At 42.0% G+C, this 18,249-nt stretch overlaps 1 protein-coding gene across 1 annotated transcript in view; it reads right to left on the bottom strand.

Moving 5' to 3' along the window:
* The window catches only part of LOC101860889 (THO complex subunit 2), a gene marked incomplete in the record, with an annotated part of 53,250 nt that overhangs the window by 2,882 nt on the left and 32,119 nt on the right, over positions 1 to 18,249 (bottom strand). The window contains 10 exon segments of the mRNA XM_013081778.2: positions 1,373 to 1,445; positions 1,786 to 1,851; positions 4,297 to 4,332; positions 12,522 to 12,562; positions 13,260 to 13,642; positions 14,321 to 14,495; positions 14,730 to 14,832; positions 15,665 to 15,731; positions 16,156 to 16,271; positions 16,642 to 16,710. Coding sequence (XP_012937232.1) covers positions 1,373 to 1,445; positions 1,786 to 1,851; positions 4,297 to 4,332; positions 12,522 to 12,562; positions 13,260 to 13,642; positions 14,321 to 14,495; positions 14,730 to 14,832; positions 15,665 to 15,731; positions 16,156 to 16,271; positions 16,642 to 16,710 — 1,129 coding nt within the window.

Genomic DNA, 18,249 nt, shown 5'->3' on the forward strand with positions numbered 1-18,249 from the left:
CTAGCTTCAACAGCACAAGGTCTGCTTCAACTATCAAGGCACCCCAAAATAGCAGGTCACAAGGGAGTGACAAACATACAAAAGAAGTAGAAGAAAATGACAATAGTAAGGATCAGGAAAGAAAAAGCAGCAGTTCCCTGTTGTAGATCAGGCACAGTTACGAGCGTGACATGAGTCAGCCCATTTACAATTCTACTATGCTTGAACGAGATATGTCCCCCCTTTGGGAATGACACCAGTCAGTGGCACTGCCCCGGGGGGTCCACAAACTTTGGCATTTCGATGAACTTGGTAACAGCTCAGGTGAGACATTCAAAAGTTCAAGAAAATAAAGAGTACAGAAAACAACATACTACACTGTCAGCGTCACAAGAAAATTAAGAATAGTCAAAATTGGTCGCTTTTAAGGACAAGCAGGCTAACCCAGATTTCGGGGGTTTCCAGGCATTGTCCCACCTATAGGAGAAGTTCGGTTTCGTTGGTGTGTATATTTGTTTGGTTAAAGAAAAAAACTCTTGTCTTTTAAAGAAAGTGAACAGGAGGCAAAAACTTTACCTTCGATTTTCTCAAAACAGCATTTTTCGGGACAGCCCCCTTCTGCTTAAAAGCGACCAATTGTCCTTCAAGGACATCCATTGCCGAGGAGAAAAATGTTCCCCTTAGACAGACGTTTTGGTAAGGATTTTCCCACGCTCGCAAAAGTATAAGGTCATATGAGGGCACGGGACACAATAAACATTTTCAGTTTGATAGGAATTTTTAATTTTGCCCAAGTGGCGGCCAAAGCCTTCTCCTATCGATTTTAGGACCACCAAAGGATCTTCAATATGCGTGACTTGCACACAGAATCTCCGAGATTTTTCGTCCTTATCCGAGAAGTCAAGATGTTAAATCTCACCTACAATAAGACCAGGGGTGTGGCTGAAAGACAGCAATAAGAAGGAGCCAAGGAGCAGCAGTAGAAACGCTGCAGAAAGAGTCAGGAGCCCAGAAGGGAGGGGGGCAGAAAAGTGAAGACGAAAGCAGACGACAGCACATGGTAAGAGAGCAGGGAAGGAGGTGAAAGGAAAAAAATTCTAGACAAAAACATTTTAGGGAAGAAAATTTTCTTGTCGCAGTCAAGTTTCGAACCCGTGACCTATTGAAGGAGAGGCCAGCACCGTCACCTCCAGGCTATGACTGGTTCGATTGTAGCTACGCTTGACCCCCTGCTTCCCAATTATTGTTTATTGTTTCAGGAAGAAACATCCCTGCATTCCGGACATGTCCATCAATGCTCCGCTGCTCTCTCCAAAACGTTGCTGAGGGTCTTTCCACTGATAAAGTCATTTTTTTCAGTGACAGCGAGGTTAAGTGGAGAAGAAAGTCTTACGTGAGGCCGAGTAGTGCTCCTCGCTCTTCCTCCGCTTGGTGAACTCCGCGTCGTGCTCTTCCATGGAATGGTCCTGGAAGGGGGAGAAGTGTAAAAGCTTAAGTAAGCTTTAGGAGTTCAGATGAAATGAGCTCAAAATTTAGAAATGTAAAAAAAATTGCATTTTTTTAAAATTTGGTGGTACCACCTCTCTGACTACGAGTGAAGACTGAAGAGGAGCACATCGTTTAGGCACAATAATGACCCTTCTGTGCTAGGACAAACCAAGACAGACAAAAAAAACTTCTAGTGGCGTACCACTATCATATCGATGAATAACTGAAGCAGAAGAGGGAAGGAGGAGCGAGACAGAAAGACATTCAGACAACTGCAGTGTGAAAGAGAGGATCTAGGAAAGCACAGCATTGACTCACCCTCTTCTTTTCCTTCCTCTCTTTTTCTTTTTCCATCTCCCATCCTTCATCATCAGGGGACGCGCTCTGCAATTAGATCAGGAGCAGAAACTCATATTACCATAGTAGAAACATGGACAAGTCAGTAATGATAGCAAAAAACATTGATCACATACAACATACACACACTACCACACGTTATTGCATCTATCAGTTAGTAAAATATAATCAGTCACAAGAAAAGAAGATAGATTCCAAGAGAAGGAGGTACCCATACAGTCGAACCTGCTCTAATGACCACCTATATAAGACAATCACCTGTATAAGACAATCATCTGTATAAGACAATCATCTGTATAAGACAATCATCTGTATAAGACAATCACCTGTATAAGACAATCATCTGTATAAGACAATCACCTGTATAAGACAATCATCTGTATAAGACAATCACCTGTACAAAGCACCACTTCACCCCTTGCTGTTTTTTAAAAATACATTGTGACAACACAAAGAAGACCTGCCTGAGACAGGGAGGGGCGGTGGGAGGGAAGTGGTCGTTGGTACAGGTGATTGTCTTGGACAAGTGGTCGTTGGTACAGGTGATTGTCTTGGACAAGTGGTCGTTGGTACAGGTGATTGTCTTGGACAAGTGGTCCTTGGTACAGGCGATTGTCTTGGACAAGTGGTCGTTGTGTATAGGCGATTGTCTTGGACAAGTGGTCGTTTGTACAGGCGATTGTCTTGGACAAGTGGTCGTTTGTACAGGTGATTGTCTTGGACAGGTGGTCATTGGTACAGGTGATTGTCTTGGACAGGTGGTCATTGGAGCAGGTTGAACTGTTCTACATAAGCGTTTGCCAGCATTATTCCACAATTTCCCAAGTCAATTTAATTTAATTTTTTTTTTAAATTTTTGGGGGGGTGTTCTAGGTAAAGCTGTTCCTCATCATCATCCAGTGTCAGATCAGCAACAGACATCAGTGATCATGGTTCTCCATTCATTCCTTTGCTCGGATGCTCTCAAAAAAGCTACGTTTCCCTGATCTTTCCCTGTTACCCATTTGTTTAGGTTCCCTAAATATGTTGTTATGGGCCTACCCCTGCCTCGCTTGCCCTCAATTTAGCCAGTGAGAGTTAGATGTACAAGACCCTTATGTCTATTCAGGTGTCCCAAAAACTGCATTTGTCGTTCCCTGATTGTTTTTAACATTGAGCGTCCCACGTGGGCTTCATCAAGCACTACCTCATTTGACAGGTAAAGCTGTTACTTGGAGAAAAAAAAAATCTCAAGGGACATCTTTGTTTGTTTATTTTATTCCTAGTTTCAAATTGAAAAATAACAAGTGTCTAAGACATGGCTCTGACTTAACTTGATGCTCTTTTTTCAGTCATTGTCTCAAAACCTTTTAAAAAATGGCTTGGTCTTTTGAGGAATGATACAACAATTTGCTACAGCAGTTTAAAAAGTGTGAATTTATAAGGACAAACCTCCCACAACTCTCCAATTGACTGAATACCATTGTATATGCTTCAGGCTCACTTCAACACAATTTACATTAACAATGAGGCAGACTTCTTCAACTTTGTCACAAGGGGCCAACCCCATCTGAGTAGGATACAATGCTCATCAGACAGAGACTGAGAGATACTCCATACAAGAACAACCCCACAGGGGAATCAAACACGCATTCTCCGAACAACGGCCAAAGGCAAATTTACATTACATTATAGACACCAGTACACATCACAATACACATTCAGTTGAACCTGCTCTAACAGCCACCTGTCCAAAGACAATTGCCAGTACAAATGACTATTTCCCACTTTCCCCTTGTGGGTTTTGGGGATTTTTTACATTTTAATTACATAGTCCAAGACTAACACCTGTCTAAGAGTACTAAGACAACTACTTGTCTCCTCGACGATGGGTGGCCATCTTGAAAAACTTGGACTATATTTCATTGATAACTACGATCTTAAAGAAAACTATCTCTTTTATAAAAAATGGAAAGAAAACAATTAAGGCTTTACTTTCAGTGACAGACGGGGAAAAAAGAGACAGACAACAGAAACAACGCTAATCCAGCAACACAGAGAGGATGGCATGGGGGGGGGGGAGAACGATAAGATAACAGGGGGTGGGCAGAGCAGGACATGGTGGTTGAGGGGAAAGACAGGTGAGAGGAGAAAGGAACTGAGTGGTAGAGGGGAAGGATGGAGGAAGACACTAAAGAGATGGACAGGGAGAGAGAGGAGAGAGAAATAGATAAGTTTAGAATAAGAAAAAGTTTTAGAGCACTTGCAGCACAAATAGGTCATATAGGTGCTAAAGATTATAGCTCTTACTAAACACAGAAAAAAAGGATGAGCCATAAGGATGATAGATGTTTGATAGGAAAGAAGGAGCAAACCACACAAGAGCGCCCACCAGTCACCCATAAGAGGAACACAGGGAGAGAAGGTGAAAAAGAGAAAGTAAAAGACAGAGGAACAAGTACAAAACCAGCCCCATCTGTCCATCGCACTCACCTTCCTGTGCTTGGTCCTGACCTCCAGAGAGGAGTCCTGCAATCAAGAAGTAGATGTAGCGGCCGCCGCCATACACACACAGTGAGACACACACAGAGATATGTCTCTACAGCAGACACATGCACAGCCCCCGAGGGAGGAAGGGCTGCAGGACAGGGGGAGGGACAGCTGCCTGCCACACAGGACCCGGCCGCCTGCCACACAGGACCCAGCTCTGACAGAAGAAGGGACGCCCGCCAGCCCAACGTACCACGGACGCCAGCCCAAGGCCAGGCCGACGTACCACCGACGCCACCCCCGCCAGTCTCCTCAGCCTTCCACCGAAGGGGCATTTGAACAGCCATGGCCTTCCAAACTCTGGGAGTCTTAAGCTTCTTCATGCTCTTACTTGGCTGTGTACAGCTTTGTTACGTGAGAAAAATCCAATCCTCTTCCAGAAATAAAAATGGTACGGTAACCCTCCCCTCTTACACCTGACTTTCCCATACTCCAAAAGATACCAATAATCACAAAATAAATAATTAAAAAATGGAAATAAAACAGAATACATTAATGGAGAGAATGAAAAAGTGTGCAGGTGGGTAAAAGGATGAACGTGAAAGAAAATATATAACTGGACAGGTTTTGAAAAGAATTGGGTTTTTGGGGGTTTTTTAAAAACGAAATGAACAGACTCATCTGTGAAAGTATTTAAAAAATGACAGCCAAATAAGGCATGCTACCATCTTCCAACCCCCTCAGATCATATATCACAACCGCAGAGAGAGTAAAACACCAGTAGTAGAGCACAGAGAGAGAGATAAGTCATCCAAATTATCAAACAATTTTTCATGTCATACAGAAATAATTACAGAGTGTGGAACATGGCACAAAATGGCAAATACAGTCACAAGAAAATAAGGAGAGAAAAGACGAAGCAAAGGGGAAAAAAAGGATGGCATCTCCATTGAAACAGTTTTGTAAAAAATCAATAAAGTGAAAATGTAAAATGCATATTTCATTCTCTATCAATTCTTTTTTAAGTCAAGAAACTGAACATTTCACAAGCAAGTACATAATGTCTTTCCTTAGTATGAGTTTGTTAGGTAAAACAATACTGTTTAACATTAAGAGGTAGAGTTGTCACCTAGAGCAAGTCACTGCTACAAAAACCTTAAGGAACAGAACAGGACAAAAGTAACAGGTTGAAAAGAAGCAGACAGAGCAGACCACAGCACAGCATCTATCAGCCACAAGTTAAGCAATAATAAAACATCACGGCATAATGGAAAATAACGAGTTTATCTTGAGCAAACAGAAGCACATGATCAACAAGACAACAATTAATGAATTACTCAGAGCAGGGAGAAGAGATGGGGACACAGATTCACAGACAGACAGAAACAAGAGCGAAAGAAAAGTAGTAGGTACCAGCAGGATCCTCCAACCACCCGCAACAATAAGCAAGGAGAACAAGTGACATTACACACAACAAATACTTTGACACAATTCCCACTCTCATCCACACCTTGCGCCTGTTCCACGTGAATTTCCTCTCGAAATCAAAGCCAATACTCCCAAGGAAGTTGTACTGAAACAAATAACGGGGCCATTTTCCAGAATTATAAAGAAAATAACCACACACAAACTACACTCAAGTAACATGATCCATAAAGCCATGTGCCAACTGGAAAAACTTCATCACAGAGGGAACACAAAACACTTTCCGGTGGGTCGCTGAGCCTGACTCACATTTGTCGGGCTTAAGGAAAACTGTAAGAGCATCCTTGCAAAGAAAAAGCTGTGGGATCTTGCTCAGTTGTCATACCTGAAATCATTGAATTTGTATCTGCAAGACTAGATGATAGTATCTGACAGCAAATTGCCACCTGGGAGGAAATACCCCTTCCAGGAAAAGAAAACAAAATAAGCCCTGACCCCACTTGGATTCCAACCTCCATGTGGTTTAGCAAGTTCAAAATCTACAGTGCTACAACGATCAGTATTCCATCTCTACAAAACACACACCCCATCCCCAAACGGTAGAGATTACTATTCCCATTTCTACAATACAATCCTCTTCCTCTGATGACAGCAAATACTATTTCCCTCCACTATAATAAAAGTCTCTTCCCCTGATGGTAGCAAACAGTATACCCACCCCAAAAGGACTAGTCTATTCCCCTGATGGTAGCAAATACTATTTCCCATCCCTACAATAAAAGTCTCTTCCCCTGATGGTAGCAAACAGTATACCTATCCCAACAGGACTAGTCTATTCCCCTGATGGTAGAAAATACCATTTCCCATCCCTACAATAAAAGTCTCTTCCCCTGATGGTAGCAAACAGTATACCTATCCCAACATGACTAGTCTATTCCCCTGATGGTAGCAAATACTATTTCCCATCCCTACAATACAAGACTTATCCCCTGATGGCTGCACACCTAACAGCAAGCTGAGAAAAACCCCACCACCTGTTGTTAAAAAAAAGTATTCTCCATACTGGAAATACTCTACACCAAAACAAAGGAGTATTTTGAGATTTCTGTTTCCACACTTTCAGCTGTAAGATCCCACCAAGACTTTCACCGAGGACAGTCAGTAGTTAACAGCACTATGACAAAGGGCCATTTGATAATAAAACAAAAAGACAATGTAAAAAGCAAAATTCGCTTAGAACAAGTGCTGTCGTTTGGTTTGAGTAATCCATTCTCTGGTTCAAAGATCGTGTGCTGACACAGGGAAAAAATGTGCACACACAACATTATCAGAGTGACAACAATTAAAGGTTCAAGCAGTTCTCCAAGCACAATCAGCAGTTTAGAGAACATTGCCATTTTTCTTTTCTACACCAATCATTTTGAAACGGATTATATACAAGTTCCAATGATTTTGCTTTAAAAGCAAACACACACAAAGAAATAGACAAAAATTGTGGACAGGTAAAAAGCTGAAAGGACTTATGGTCTAACACAACACAGCCTCGGGACATTAAAAAGTTTGAAAGTCCTGTCATAAATAAACAATTCAGGTCCACTTAAGAAACTGTTATCAAAAGAAGCCACAACCTTCAGTATTATTTACAATAACCATGAAGTAAAAATCTGCACAAATTCTCAAGACCGAGTAATAAATATTTTACTGCCCAATCAACATTATTCAGTTCATTTACGAGATTAACTGCTTTGGCCAGGCCTGTAAAGGCCAACCCGAGATGAGCAGATGCAGCATCCAACCAGACAGAGATGGCCATACCCCTCAATAAAATAACTTCCCAAGACAAAAATGTACACTCCTGTCTTCTGTGTGCACCAGTGAAGACCCCGACAGTTACACCACAGACGCCAGCCGGTGACGGTGGCAACATTGAGCTGGTACAGTTGACTACTGTTTTCCCTTTGATCAACTGTCATGATGACAAATACACAAACCCACATGAAGTGTCTGCCAAAAACACAGTGCCCTCGTACAGACAGTCCAAAATTGCGGGGGAAAGAGACTGACAAAAGCAGTTGCACCAGAGGAACATAAATTACCACTAGGCTGACAAAAAAAAATAAATTGATAAATATAAAATCCTGAAAAAAGCAAACCAACCCCACTCCATCTCCAAGAGTACATCAAACACATAAGATCACCAGAGATTGATAATAAATGCTTTCCGCCACCGCCATCATTTTAATCATTTTGGAGAAGGGCTGATTTGCCCCCGACTATCAGGGCCACCCTGTACTGAGTGGGTCACAACATAAATGCAGAGAGACATTTTTGTTTGCAACCACAAACGCCAGTACAGTCATTTCTCTGTCAATAGAAAACTTAAAACCGTTCTGGACTTATTCAAATTCTTTTACGACTGCTTTTAGTCTAAGAAAGTAAAAAAATCGCACAAATTATTCGTCACTGCAAGTATGTTTGGAGAAAAAAAAATTGGGGGGGGAGGATACATCACAGAAAATTAAGGCCACACACAATCAGTAGATAAGTTCTCACTCAATCAAGAAATGACAAAGATAAGATTTTCTCTGAGTAAAACAAAACTTTACCCACCAATCAACAATCAATAATTGGTGTCACCAGCAAAAAAAATAAAAATATCAAAATCAAAGTGGAGACCAAACATACACGCAAAAGGCAACCAAAAAAAATATACCTTTAACGTGAATGGCTTAGTAATATCAGAAGTGGAAGTGGTCATCGAGAGAGTTGATGAATTGGAAGAGCATTCTATCTAATTTCAGAAATTCTCTTGCAGCTGAGCAAAATGTCAAACTCTGACAAGTTGACGACATCAAATTTACACCTTACAAATGAGTGAAAAGTAACAGTTGTAAAAAAACAAACCCCAAAAAACAAATCTATATATCAAAAACGAAAATATGAGAGACGGATGAGCAGAGTATGACAGCCAAGGTGAGCTAGGCCATGGCCTGGAGAAATCTCACACTGACCACAAGCAGCTTCACAACACTTGAGAACCCGTCCTGGAATGAAGGCTTAAAGGTCCCCACGTTTCTCATGACACGGTTGGAGAAAACACACAAAAACCAGAGTCCTCTCTTGAAACAAACACTGGATGAGCATTATCTTTTACTGGATATAACAAAAAGGAAAACAAACACACGAGTATTGCATATTCAGAAGAAAAGCAGAAAAATACACTGCTTGGAAAACGAGATCAGAATAGCCCCTGCACAAACATGCAGGCCATTTGAAGCTTGGAAATAATACGATATATGTGTCCATGAGATTCATCACTTTCAAACAACAACAAAATCACATTCACCAACTGGTTAATACTTTACAAATTTAAATCTTGTGACTGAACTGAGAGCCGCTTGGTGAAATAACAAGAACTTATGCAAAAGTCCCAGGTCCTGTGTCCTCATTCACTACATAAGTCCTTCAAGTATTCACACTATGACTCCATTCACTTGCAACAGATGTCTTCATAACCTTCACCACAACACAACACACAACATCACTCTGCACCTGTTCACAACATCACTCTGCACCTGTTCTCATCATCACTATCATTTCTGACATCCATCAACTTTACATCTGTTGTAGAAGCGAGACATTCAGTACCTGGGTGGCCTGCAATCCGTGCTGACAGCAGCTATTCTCTCCGGCTTGTAATCAGCGCCAAAACTCCACATCATCGACGTTGCAGCGAGACAATCCAGCGGTCACAGCTCCACTTGTAGACAGATGTGTTGCCCGAGGCTCCTCTTCTTCCCCGCACTCGAGGTCGTACTACTTTTCAGGGTCATAGTTCAACGGAAAGGATATTTCTGCTCAGGGTATCAGGTCCTACAGACAAAGTCACCCATCATTTCAGATTGTGAGGATTGCTTGCACATCAGTACGCTTGATGTTCAAACTGAGGAGCTGTTAGTTTTGATACAGCATTCAGGGAAGAGGCTTGGGGCAATGTCCCTTTGAGATACTTATTGCATAGATTGGAATATCAAGGACACTATCAACTCCACTCATTCTCCGGATGAGCAATAGAGGCGAACTCTAATCATGGTCTCTTTCAAAACTTTGCAGGTTTGCTTCCAAGATCCAAACATAATTTCAGCCACTTCCAAACATAAACAGGTTATTAATGTATACTTGCTCAACTCAGGAATCAGTTTGGTTCCAGGTTCCACACTCAGCGCATGATCCTCCACTTCACCAGCCAGGTCATCCTTCTCTCAGAGAGATGCTATTAAAACTCCCAGCTTTCTCTTGGTACGGGCTTTCTCATGCTGTCACTCTCCATGGGTGTCTCACCAGTGCAGTGCAAAAGAAGATCATCAAATATTCAGCAATTTTGTTCCAGTACTTTACAACTCCAAAGCTTTTGCCTGTAGTCATCACTCCAACAGTTCCTCAAATTTTTCCGAGCAGCCAAACCGGGAGAGGACCTCAATTGAAAGCATACGTAATATCAAGCTGGTAAAGCTGATTGCTACCATCTGGGAGGCTTCAACCAGTACTTTAACAAAGTATGTGGCTTTTTGACTTTGCAACTGACATGTTTCCAGGGATAGAAAGTTTGGACTTGTTATTTACCATCATCCTCTAACATAAGGAGCCATATATGTAGCATTTTTGTTCCACTGTTTCCTGCTTGAACTGAAAGCCCGTCTGTACAACTCTCCTTTGTCTTCAAACTGGTCATGCCACTATCCCGCCTGATCCTGGCCAGTTCTTGATCTGTATCCAAAGCTGATGCTTGATAGACATTATGTGGTATAATATTTCTCTCCTGTATTCCAGTATTTTTGGTTATGAGTATGCTTCCTAAGCAGACAGGATAAAACAAAGACAATGGGGCATTTCATCATCCGTGTATTAAATATTCCTGTCTTCAAGCGTGACTTTATCAGACAACAGATTTCCCCACAGCTGTGTCAGAGCTTCTCCTCTCGCAAACCTTCTCCTGGCTTGTTCCCCACTACCACCATTTCAACAAATTTTGATATAATTCAACAATGCAAATCGATATGGGGCCAAAGTCTCAGAGGGGGTCGAAACAGCAAAAAGACGGTGCAGCGAGTTGTGAGCTGAGCATCAAAGACATTTTCACTCCCTTCTGGTGGCCATGTGGAAAACAGCACCACTTCAGCAGGGCCTGCTTTCCATGTCTGGGAACCGAGGTACCTGAAGGTGAGTACAATACACTTTCTTTCCTCACGTCTATAAGACTGTACTCCAAGCTCTGTGGGCTTAAAAGGATTTCTACAAGGGAATTTTTATAAGCGACTCCACACAAGCACTTTTAACATAGCCTGTGGTAAGCTCTGTGGTCAGCAGGCCCATGTGGCCATCATTATTTTGTTGAAGACCCTGACATTATACCTATAAAAAATTTTCTCAATCACCAAAACAGAAGAGCTTCTGTAAGCAGATGGAAAAAAAGCCGATGGTGTTCCAACATCCAGTTCAGACGCCCCACCGTATCCATGATCCTCATGTCAAATCCTCTTTGGCAAATCTATATATTGGCTCAAGGAGTAAGTATGTAGTGAGCCATCTTCCTGGCATCATCTGCTTTCCTTTAACGAGTGTCAGTGAGGCTCCAGATTCTTTGTAGCTGCACAAAAGCAAAATGGACTGAGTTGGTCCTCCAGGCTGGGCAACACAATAACCCCCTCAGTATTTCAGATCCCAGACACCGGTCTTCATCCACATCCTCAGGGGCGGTACCTGGTGCACTGATACTCCTCCTACAATCCATAGTGAGATCTGGGTCCTCTCCTAAGTTTAAAAGCTTTCAAGATCCTCTGATCATCATGGCAGGTGTGTCTGATGGTATGTTACGGTGTGGTGTGGAGCATTATTCAGGAAGTTACAGCCACACAGGCTAATGTTTTGAACTCCGATCACTGGGCATGATTAACAATGTGTCTCCTGAAAGCAACTCAGTGTCCTTTTGTAATTGGGTTCCCACAACTCCTGCGTCTGTGGTATCACTCAGTAGATAGCATGTCAAGGGACGTGAAACGTAAACCCCAAAGGTATCATCTTCCACTTGTAGAAGCCTAGACTGCCAAGTACCGATATACTGTGCTACAACTTCTATCCTCCTGAACGCTCTGACTCTCCTCCCTTGCAATGTATCCAAGTCGCTTCTTGACTGCTTTGCAGTGTACTTATTCCTACTGTGTCTTGACCACATCTTGACAAAAAATTGCAGCAGGATTTGTTACGAGTCCGCATACCCTTCAATCTTCATTCTGCATGCCTCAGGTAGGATCCTCCAGTATGACAAATCAAATCCTGGTTTTACATGGCTCCTTCAGAGTGATCCTCATCATTGCCTCACTTTTAAATCTTTACCAAACGTATGCAAGTTTTCCTTCAGATAAGTGCTTCCATTCGAGGGAACTGAGTCATCTTCCAGACATTCTCCAAATCTCCAACTATTCAACTTGCCCACTTTCTCCTTTCGTCACCACCAAACTATTAAATCCCTTCCTTGCATTTCCAAAAAACTTAGGCACACATTATGGCCATCAGACTGCAAGGATCCCTCAGTCCATTAGATCCCCTTGTCCTGACATCTTCTGTGGCCCTGGGAGCCCTTCGAGTAGAGGATGGTGGTAGTGGGGTAGGGAAGGGGGGAGCCTCATCTTCCTAAACTTTCAGGTCACGTCAAGTCCAGCCTGTAGCAGTTGTCATGGGCGTCGTCCGAGAAAAACGATCGACTTGCGAGTGAGATTTTAACTCCATTACACTTGAATACTAACCTGAGATGTGGCCCCAGCCTCCAGCCTTCGGCGCTTTGACTCTGAGGAAAAAACAAAAGAATCTATTAAAGTTTAAGCTTTTAACAAAAATTCAATTCAAGTTGAAGTTTTACTGCACTAGCAACACATTTAGGTCATACAAGTGCCAAAGATTACCGGTGTTACTGGAGTAAACACAAAGAAAAGAGGGGTGAGAGATAAAGATGATAGATGTTCAATAGGAAAGAAGCAGCACACCACACCAGCGGACGCACAAAGTTCAAGTTGACTTACGACTGACTGATTTGTTCGATTGAGTTGAGAGAGAAGTACATCAACACAATAAAGGTCAAACAGTGCATGGAAAAAGTCAGGTGGACAGACACAGACTACAGAGGGAGAGAAAAGAAGCCGTCCCACAAGTAGCATCCCTGACCCATCAACAGAACTTGCAATCTATCTGCCAGGAACACCAAGGCAGAGAGTAAGCTTTGCACAAAAATTATGGAAGAAGACAAGATATGACCAAGATAAGACCGTTGAGAATCTATAACGTAACCAGAAATATACAGAGACATGTAACCATGCAGTGAAGATTTTTACAAATGTTTTGCACATTCCACAAAATTACAAACCTTTACTGTTGCAAGAACAAGAAGTAACTCTGAGAAGTTCAATAAGCATCTTTCAATGAATGAAAAAGAAAAGTGTCCTTTATCTATACATTGGAAACCTAATGCTTTAACAATTCTTTCTCACCTCGATCATCAACATGCCTCGGGGAGACCTCTGCACTCCGCCGATGCGAGGAGCCAGATGAGGAGGACATGTGACCTCCACTCCCTCCTCGGTCATCCCTCTCATGGTCCAGGGGCCGGCCCATCACGTGGCGCTCTTCCTCCTTCATGGCCGCCGCTGCCTCGCGCTCCTTCCTCTCCCTCTTCTCCTCCCGTGCCTTCTCCTTGGCGAGCTTGCTGGCCTCTCGGTCCTTGCGCTCACTTTTCTTTGGCTTTTCCTCTTTCACTGGCTTCTGCTCTCGGTGCTGGTGCGGGTGTCTCGCGCCGTCTTCTTCCATCTCCATCGCCGTCTGGCGAGACGAGGCATGCTGACCATCTGGGCTGTTCAGCACTTCTTTCTTCGCACTAGTAGGAAGCAAAACAACAATAACGTTACTTTCTAAAATATACAACAATTCTTTTTAAATGCAAGTGTATATAGCCCACAATTTAGATCATCCACTTGACCCTGCCGTCTACTTCGGCGGCCTTTTTCTCGCTATTTTTACCTCTGAAACCAGGTGACCCCACCTCCTTCAATCGCAAATATCTGAACATGTATCCAAGGAAAATGGGTATTGTTTTCATCAAAAACAGGCAAATAGACAGGCTTTATGATCATGCCTGATTCTACCGTGTTGTGACACACATGTATTTGCAATACAGGTATATTTGCCAAAGTCAGATTGTCGATTAAAGTGCGTATTTTCACGTCATTTACAATTTGTCACACAAATATTGCGAATCAACTCAAATAAAAATGTGCATTCTCACTTATTTTTCCATTAGTCGCATACAACTTGACAGAAAAGGCATTCAAGAGACAAAATCGGATTTCATGCAACTCCGATCAAGGTTCTTCTACAGGCAAAAGAAAAAGAAAGAGCTCCAATTATATTGAAATATTTGGCAGGTCTACGGAAATAAAGAGAAGCACATTAACACAACAGACAGAAACAACAGAGGGAGAGTAAAGAAGTAGGACCAACCAGTGACACACATCAATCGCCCACACATAACTAAACACGACAAGCCTCCACTCACCTCACTCCATTGCTCTCATTAACACCGCTGGAACGCTTGGCATCTTTCTTCTCCTTGGACTCCTTCTTCTCAGCCCCTCTCTCCTTCTTTTCTTTTCTCTCCACATCCCCACTTTGTCCTCTGTCTTTCTTGTCCTCTTTCCCTCCAGACTCCTGCTTAATGTCTTTGGCTCTTCCTGCAAAAAATTGAACTCATACAAGACCCAAGAAAATGTTCATGTAATTGAAGTACACTTTAAAAAATTATTTCACAGCAAGCTGGGTTTCTAGGGGAAAAAAAGAATTAATCAAACAATGAATGATGTGAACATTAAAAAAAAAATTAAAACTCTAGATTTAAACACAACATAGATGTGGGTTCAATAATGTCAAGCACAGTTTTAAATAACTCAACATCCCAATATTCTCACCGTCTCCGTCTCCCTTTTTCCCTGAGGCACCAGAGGACGCTGACTCCGCTTGTTTCTGCTGCTGTGCCTGTTGCTGAGCCGCGCTGGATGCAGGCTTCTTGGGCTAGAGGAAGAGTCGTAGAAAACAACAAGATCAGAGCACGCTTTTTAGTCAGAGATGTTAATATATTAGCTCTCATCTGGTGTCAGAAAAGAGCTTTGTGTTTCAGTAAAGAGAGAAACATTGATATCATTGTGGACACTTAAGGCAGGAAAGCACAGTTCAAGTTTGAATTCAAGAGAAACACATTGACATGATAAATGTCTTTCAGTGCTAGGAAAGACCTTACTTTCAGAACAGAAATGATCATTGGTGTGTTAATAGCCACTTCCTGAAGAGAAAAAGTAAGAAACACAGGAACAGCACTAGGAAAGTAAAGAACCAATACCAAATACTGGTAACTTCCAACCACTGAAACGGAGCAAGCTAAAGTACCAATTTAGAATCATGAAAAGACAAATTTTTATCGTCCCATGCCTGCAAAGTAAACCTTAACTGCAGCAAAACAAACATGAAAAGAAGCACGTCAACATCCTCAAATATCATTTGACGTCTTTTCCAATATCTAGCTGAAGAGCTCTCGATTTCTTTGAAAGACAGTCCTTCAGAAATGCCACTTTGAACTTCCATTATAACATCTTTCACGATATAATAGAACAGGAGTGGGAAAACTAATTTGCACCACAAAATCAAACAAAGCAATATTTTCCACCGTTGTCTGGAACTTTGAATATGGTAGGCTCCATTTCTTTTAATTTCAGCACAGCTCTTGTCAAAACTAGTGTTCAGTCATCAGCCTGGCTGTATCATATCAACTACCATAATACCAATTCAGAATCTGGGATCAGAATCATGTCAAGACATTTTTAGTCCCTCGAGAAATACATGTACATACCTCTTTGATATGGAAGTCTGTCTCTTGGACCCACACCACCTTTTTACTCTTCAGTTGCCCAGAGTATCTGCAAACAATCGAATAATGAAAGAAAATCTTTCTCTAGTAAAAGAAACTAACAGAATATTTGCAGACAATGTCATAAAGCAAAAAACATTTCTAAAATAGAAGAAACCAAAAGAATAATAGTAAACAGAGATATAATGAAAAGATAATTTATTCAGAATAAGATTTCCAGAACAACACATCTCAACCCACAATTGGCATACTGCTCATTCTTGGATTCTCCTATTTTTCCCTTTACAAGTAAGGCATTCAGACTTAAACAGTGAACCACATCCATGGGATCATCAAAACTTTCATTCCAGAAAAAAAATTAAGAATTATTGTGACAAATGCCAAATCATAACACAATAATAATAAGTAAATTCTAAAAACATACCCACAGACTGCAAGCCATGCCCAGGATATGGGACGACACATCAACTCACCCGATAGCCAAAGCGTAAATGTCTGGTCTCTTGTCCTTCTCCTCCTTACTGAGCTTGTCCACACGTCTCTCAATAGCCATCCCAATCTGGGTCATGCGGGGGAAGTGTGGCAAAATCTGGAAAATAAAATCATTGAAAATTCTGAGCGCATTCCATTAAAACAAAGTTACATTCTGTCAAACAATGTTTGTCACTTCCTCTGCTCTATGTTTTCAATAATAAGGTGGCGACAGATTCTTGAGAAACAAAAAGAAGTTTAGATTGTTTTTATAATGGACAAACATTTTTGACTTGCTCTACTCGGCCTAAACTTGCGTAAATATATACATATCTTACGACTGAAACAGCTACGGAAAAGCAGACTATATTAGGCTTTTCCACATGCGGGCACGCGCACACATGGGTGCACACGTGCATACACAAACACACACACACACACACACACACACCAAAACCAAACCACAAGAACAATTTTATCATAATTACTTTGGTCAAGACAATAAGGGAGTTCCGGATCTGGCTGTAATTCTTTGACTCCAGACACGTGATGACAGACTGAAAAGACAGAAAAAACAAAACTCTGAATTTTCCGTTAAAAAAAATAAAAGGTACCATAAAACATTTTGTCAGTAACATTGAGGCATTTAAATGACATTCCATCATATCTGTAAATATCAAAGCAATCAGCCTCATTTTTTTGCCATTGCATCAGTGTCCAATTATTACCTGTTGACATAGACCTGCACGTGAGCCTCAACTAGATTGTCTGAAAATTCTGCGCACACCTTATACAGTAAGGTTCTTGGCTTGGCCTGAGCCCCACCTGCCTCGTCACCCTCTCCCCTCCCTTTCAGTTTCAGACACAGGATGCACGATGATGGGTAACACTGTCTGCGTGTAATTTCTCACTGGCTGTGCCGCTCTTTCCGTCAACACCTCTCACTCTCTTCGTTACTCGTGTCAAGCCAACGAGCGATATCACTTCTCGGTACCAGCCAGCAGTTTAGTGGCCAGGCAGCGACGGGAAGGGCATTTCTCGCAAGAAACGAGTACTCGGCTCTTCTCATGCCCGCTTCTACCATTTAGTAAACTAGATCAATCTAGATCTAGTAGAACAAGTGAATAGGAATACGCCTTTAACGAAATCCGCATCCGAAAGAGGGAATCAGCAGAGTCTAATGATTAACGCACCTGATGAAATGCTCTTTTATCAACATTAACACTACAGCACAACCTAAAATAGGGTTTGACACAATAAAATTGGAATATGAATCCTCCAGAGAGGTCTATAGTGATCTATATAAATCTAGATCTAGTAGAACAAGTGAGTAGGCCTTGAATGAATCCACATCCAAACAATCGGTCAACAGACGAAATTCAAAATGGCCACTAGAGCACAAAATTGAAAGTAGAGCTAATTTACATCGTCGTCCTTTTTCATATTTGTATTTCTACTCAGGTTGCGACAATTATGTCGAAAACGCAGACGTCGGCAGTCGCCACGAAAACAAAAGTGCAGACAAAGCCGACCTGAGAAAAAAGGGGTGCTGGCAATAGGCCAGGCCTCGCACTACGCACCATTGACCAGCACCCCTTTTTTCTCAGGTCGGCTTTGTCTGCACTTTTGTTTACGTGGCGACTGCCGACGTCTGCGTTTGCGACCCGGCCGATGCTATTGCTAGGCCCACCTGATGATTTAAATGATAATGTTGAAGGTGGGCCTGGCAATAGCATCGGCCGGGTCGCTAGTCGGGTCGCGATTGTTGGATTTCAGACGATAGTCGGCAAACATGAAGATCTATTTACATCTTGCCATCAAATTTCTTTTTTCCCAAAACAGCCACTTTGAACACAGTAATCTCCAGCTTTCAGCCAATGATACAGACAGGCCAGAGGTTGTGTCCTTGGGAAAGCCACTTTCCATGAAATTTACTAACTTCACCCAGGTGGAAATGAGTACCCAGCTATAGTCAGCAAAATATCTTGTCAGTAGGTGAGTGTTTTAGCGCGCAGCTTACATTGTAAGCTTCCCAGGAAGTTGAGATTCTTTCAGAATGCTATCAGGTCTGCTGGAGTAATAACATAGATTGTAAA

The sequence above is a fragment of the Aplysia californica genome, unplaced genomic scaffold (assembly GCF_000002075.1).
Source record: "Aplysia californica isolate F4 #8 unplaced genomic scaffold, AplCal3.0 scaffold00145, whole genome shotgun sequence".
NCBI classification, from domain to species: domain Eukaryota; kingdom Metazoa; phylum Mollusca; class Gastropoda; order Aplysiida; family Aplysiidae; genus Aplysia; species Aplysia californica.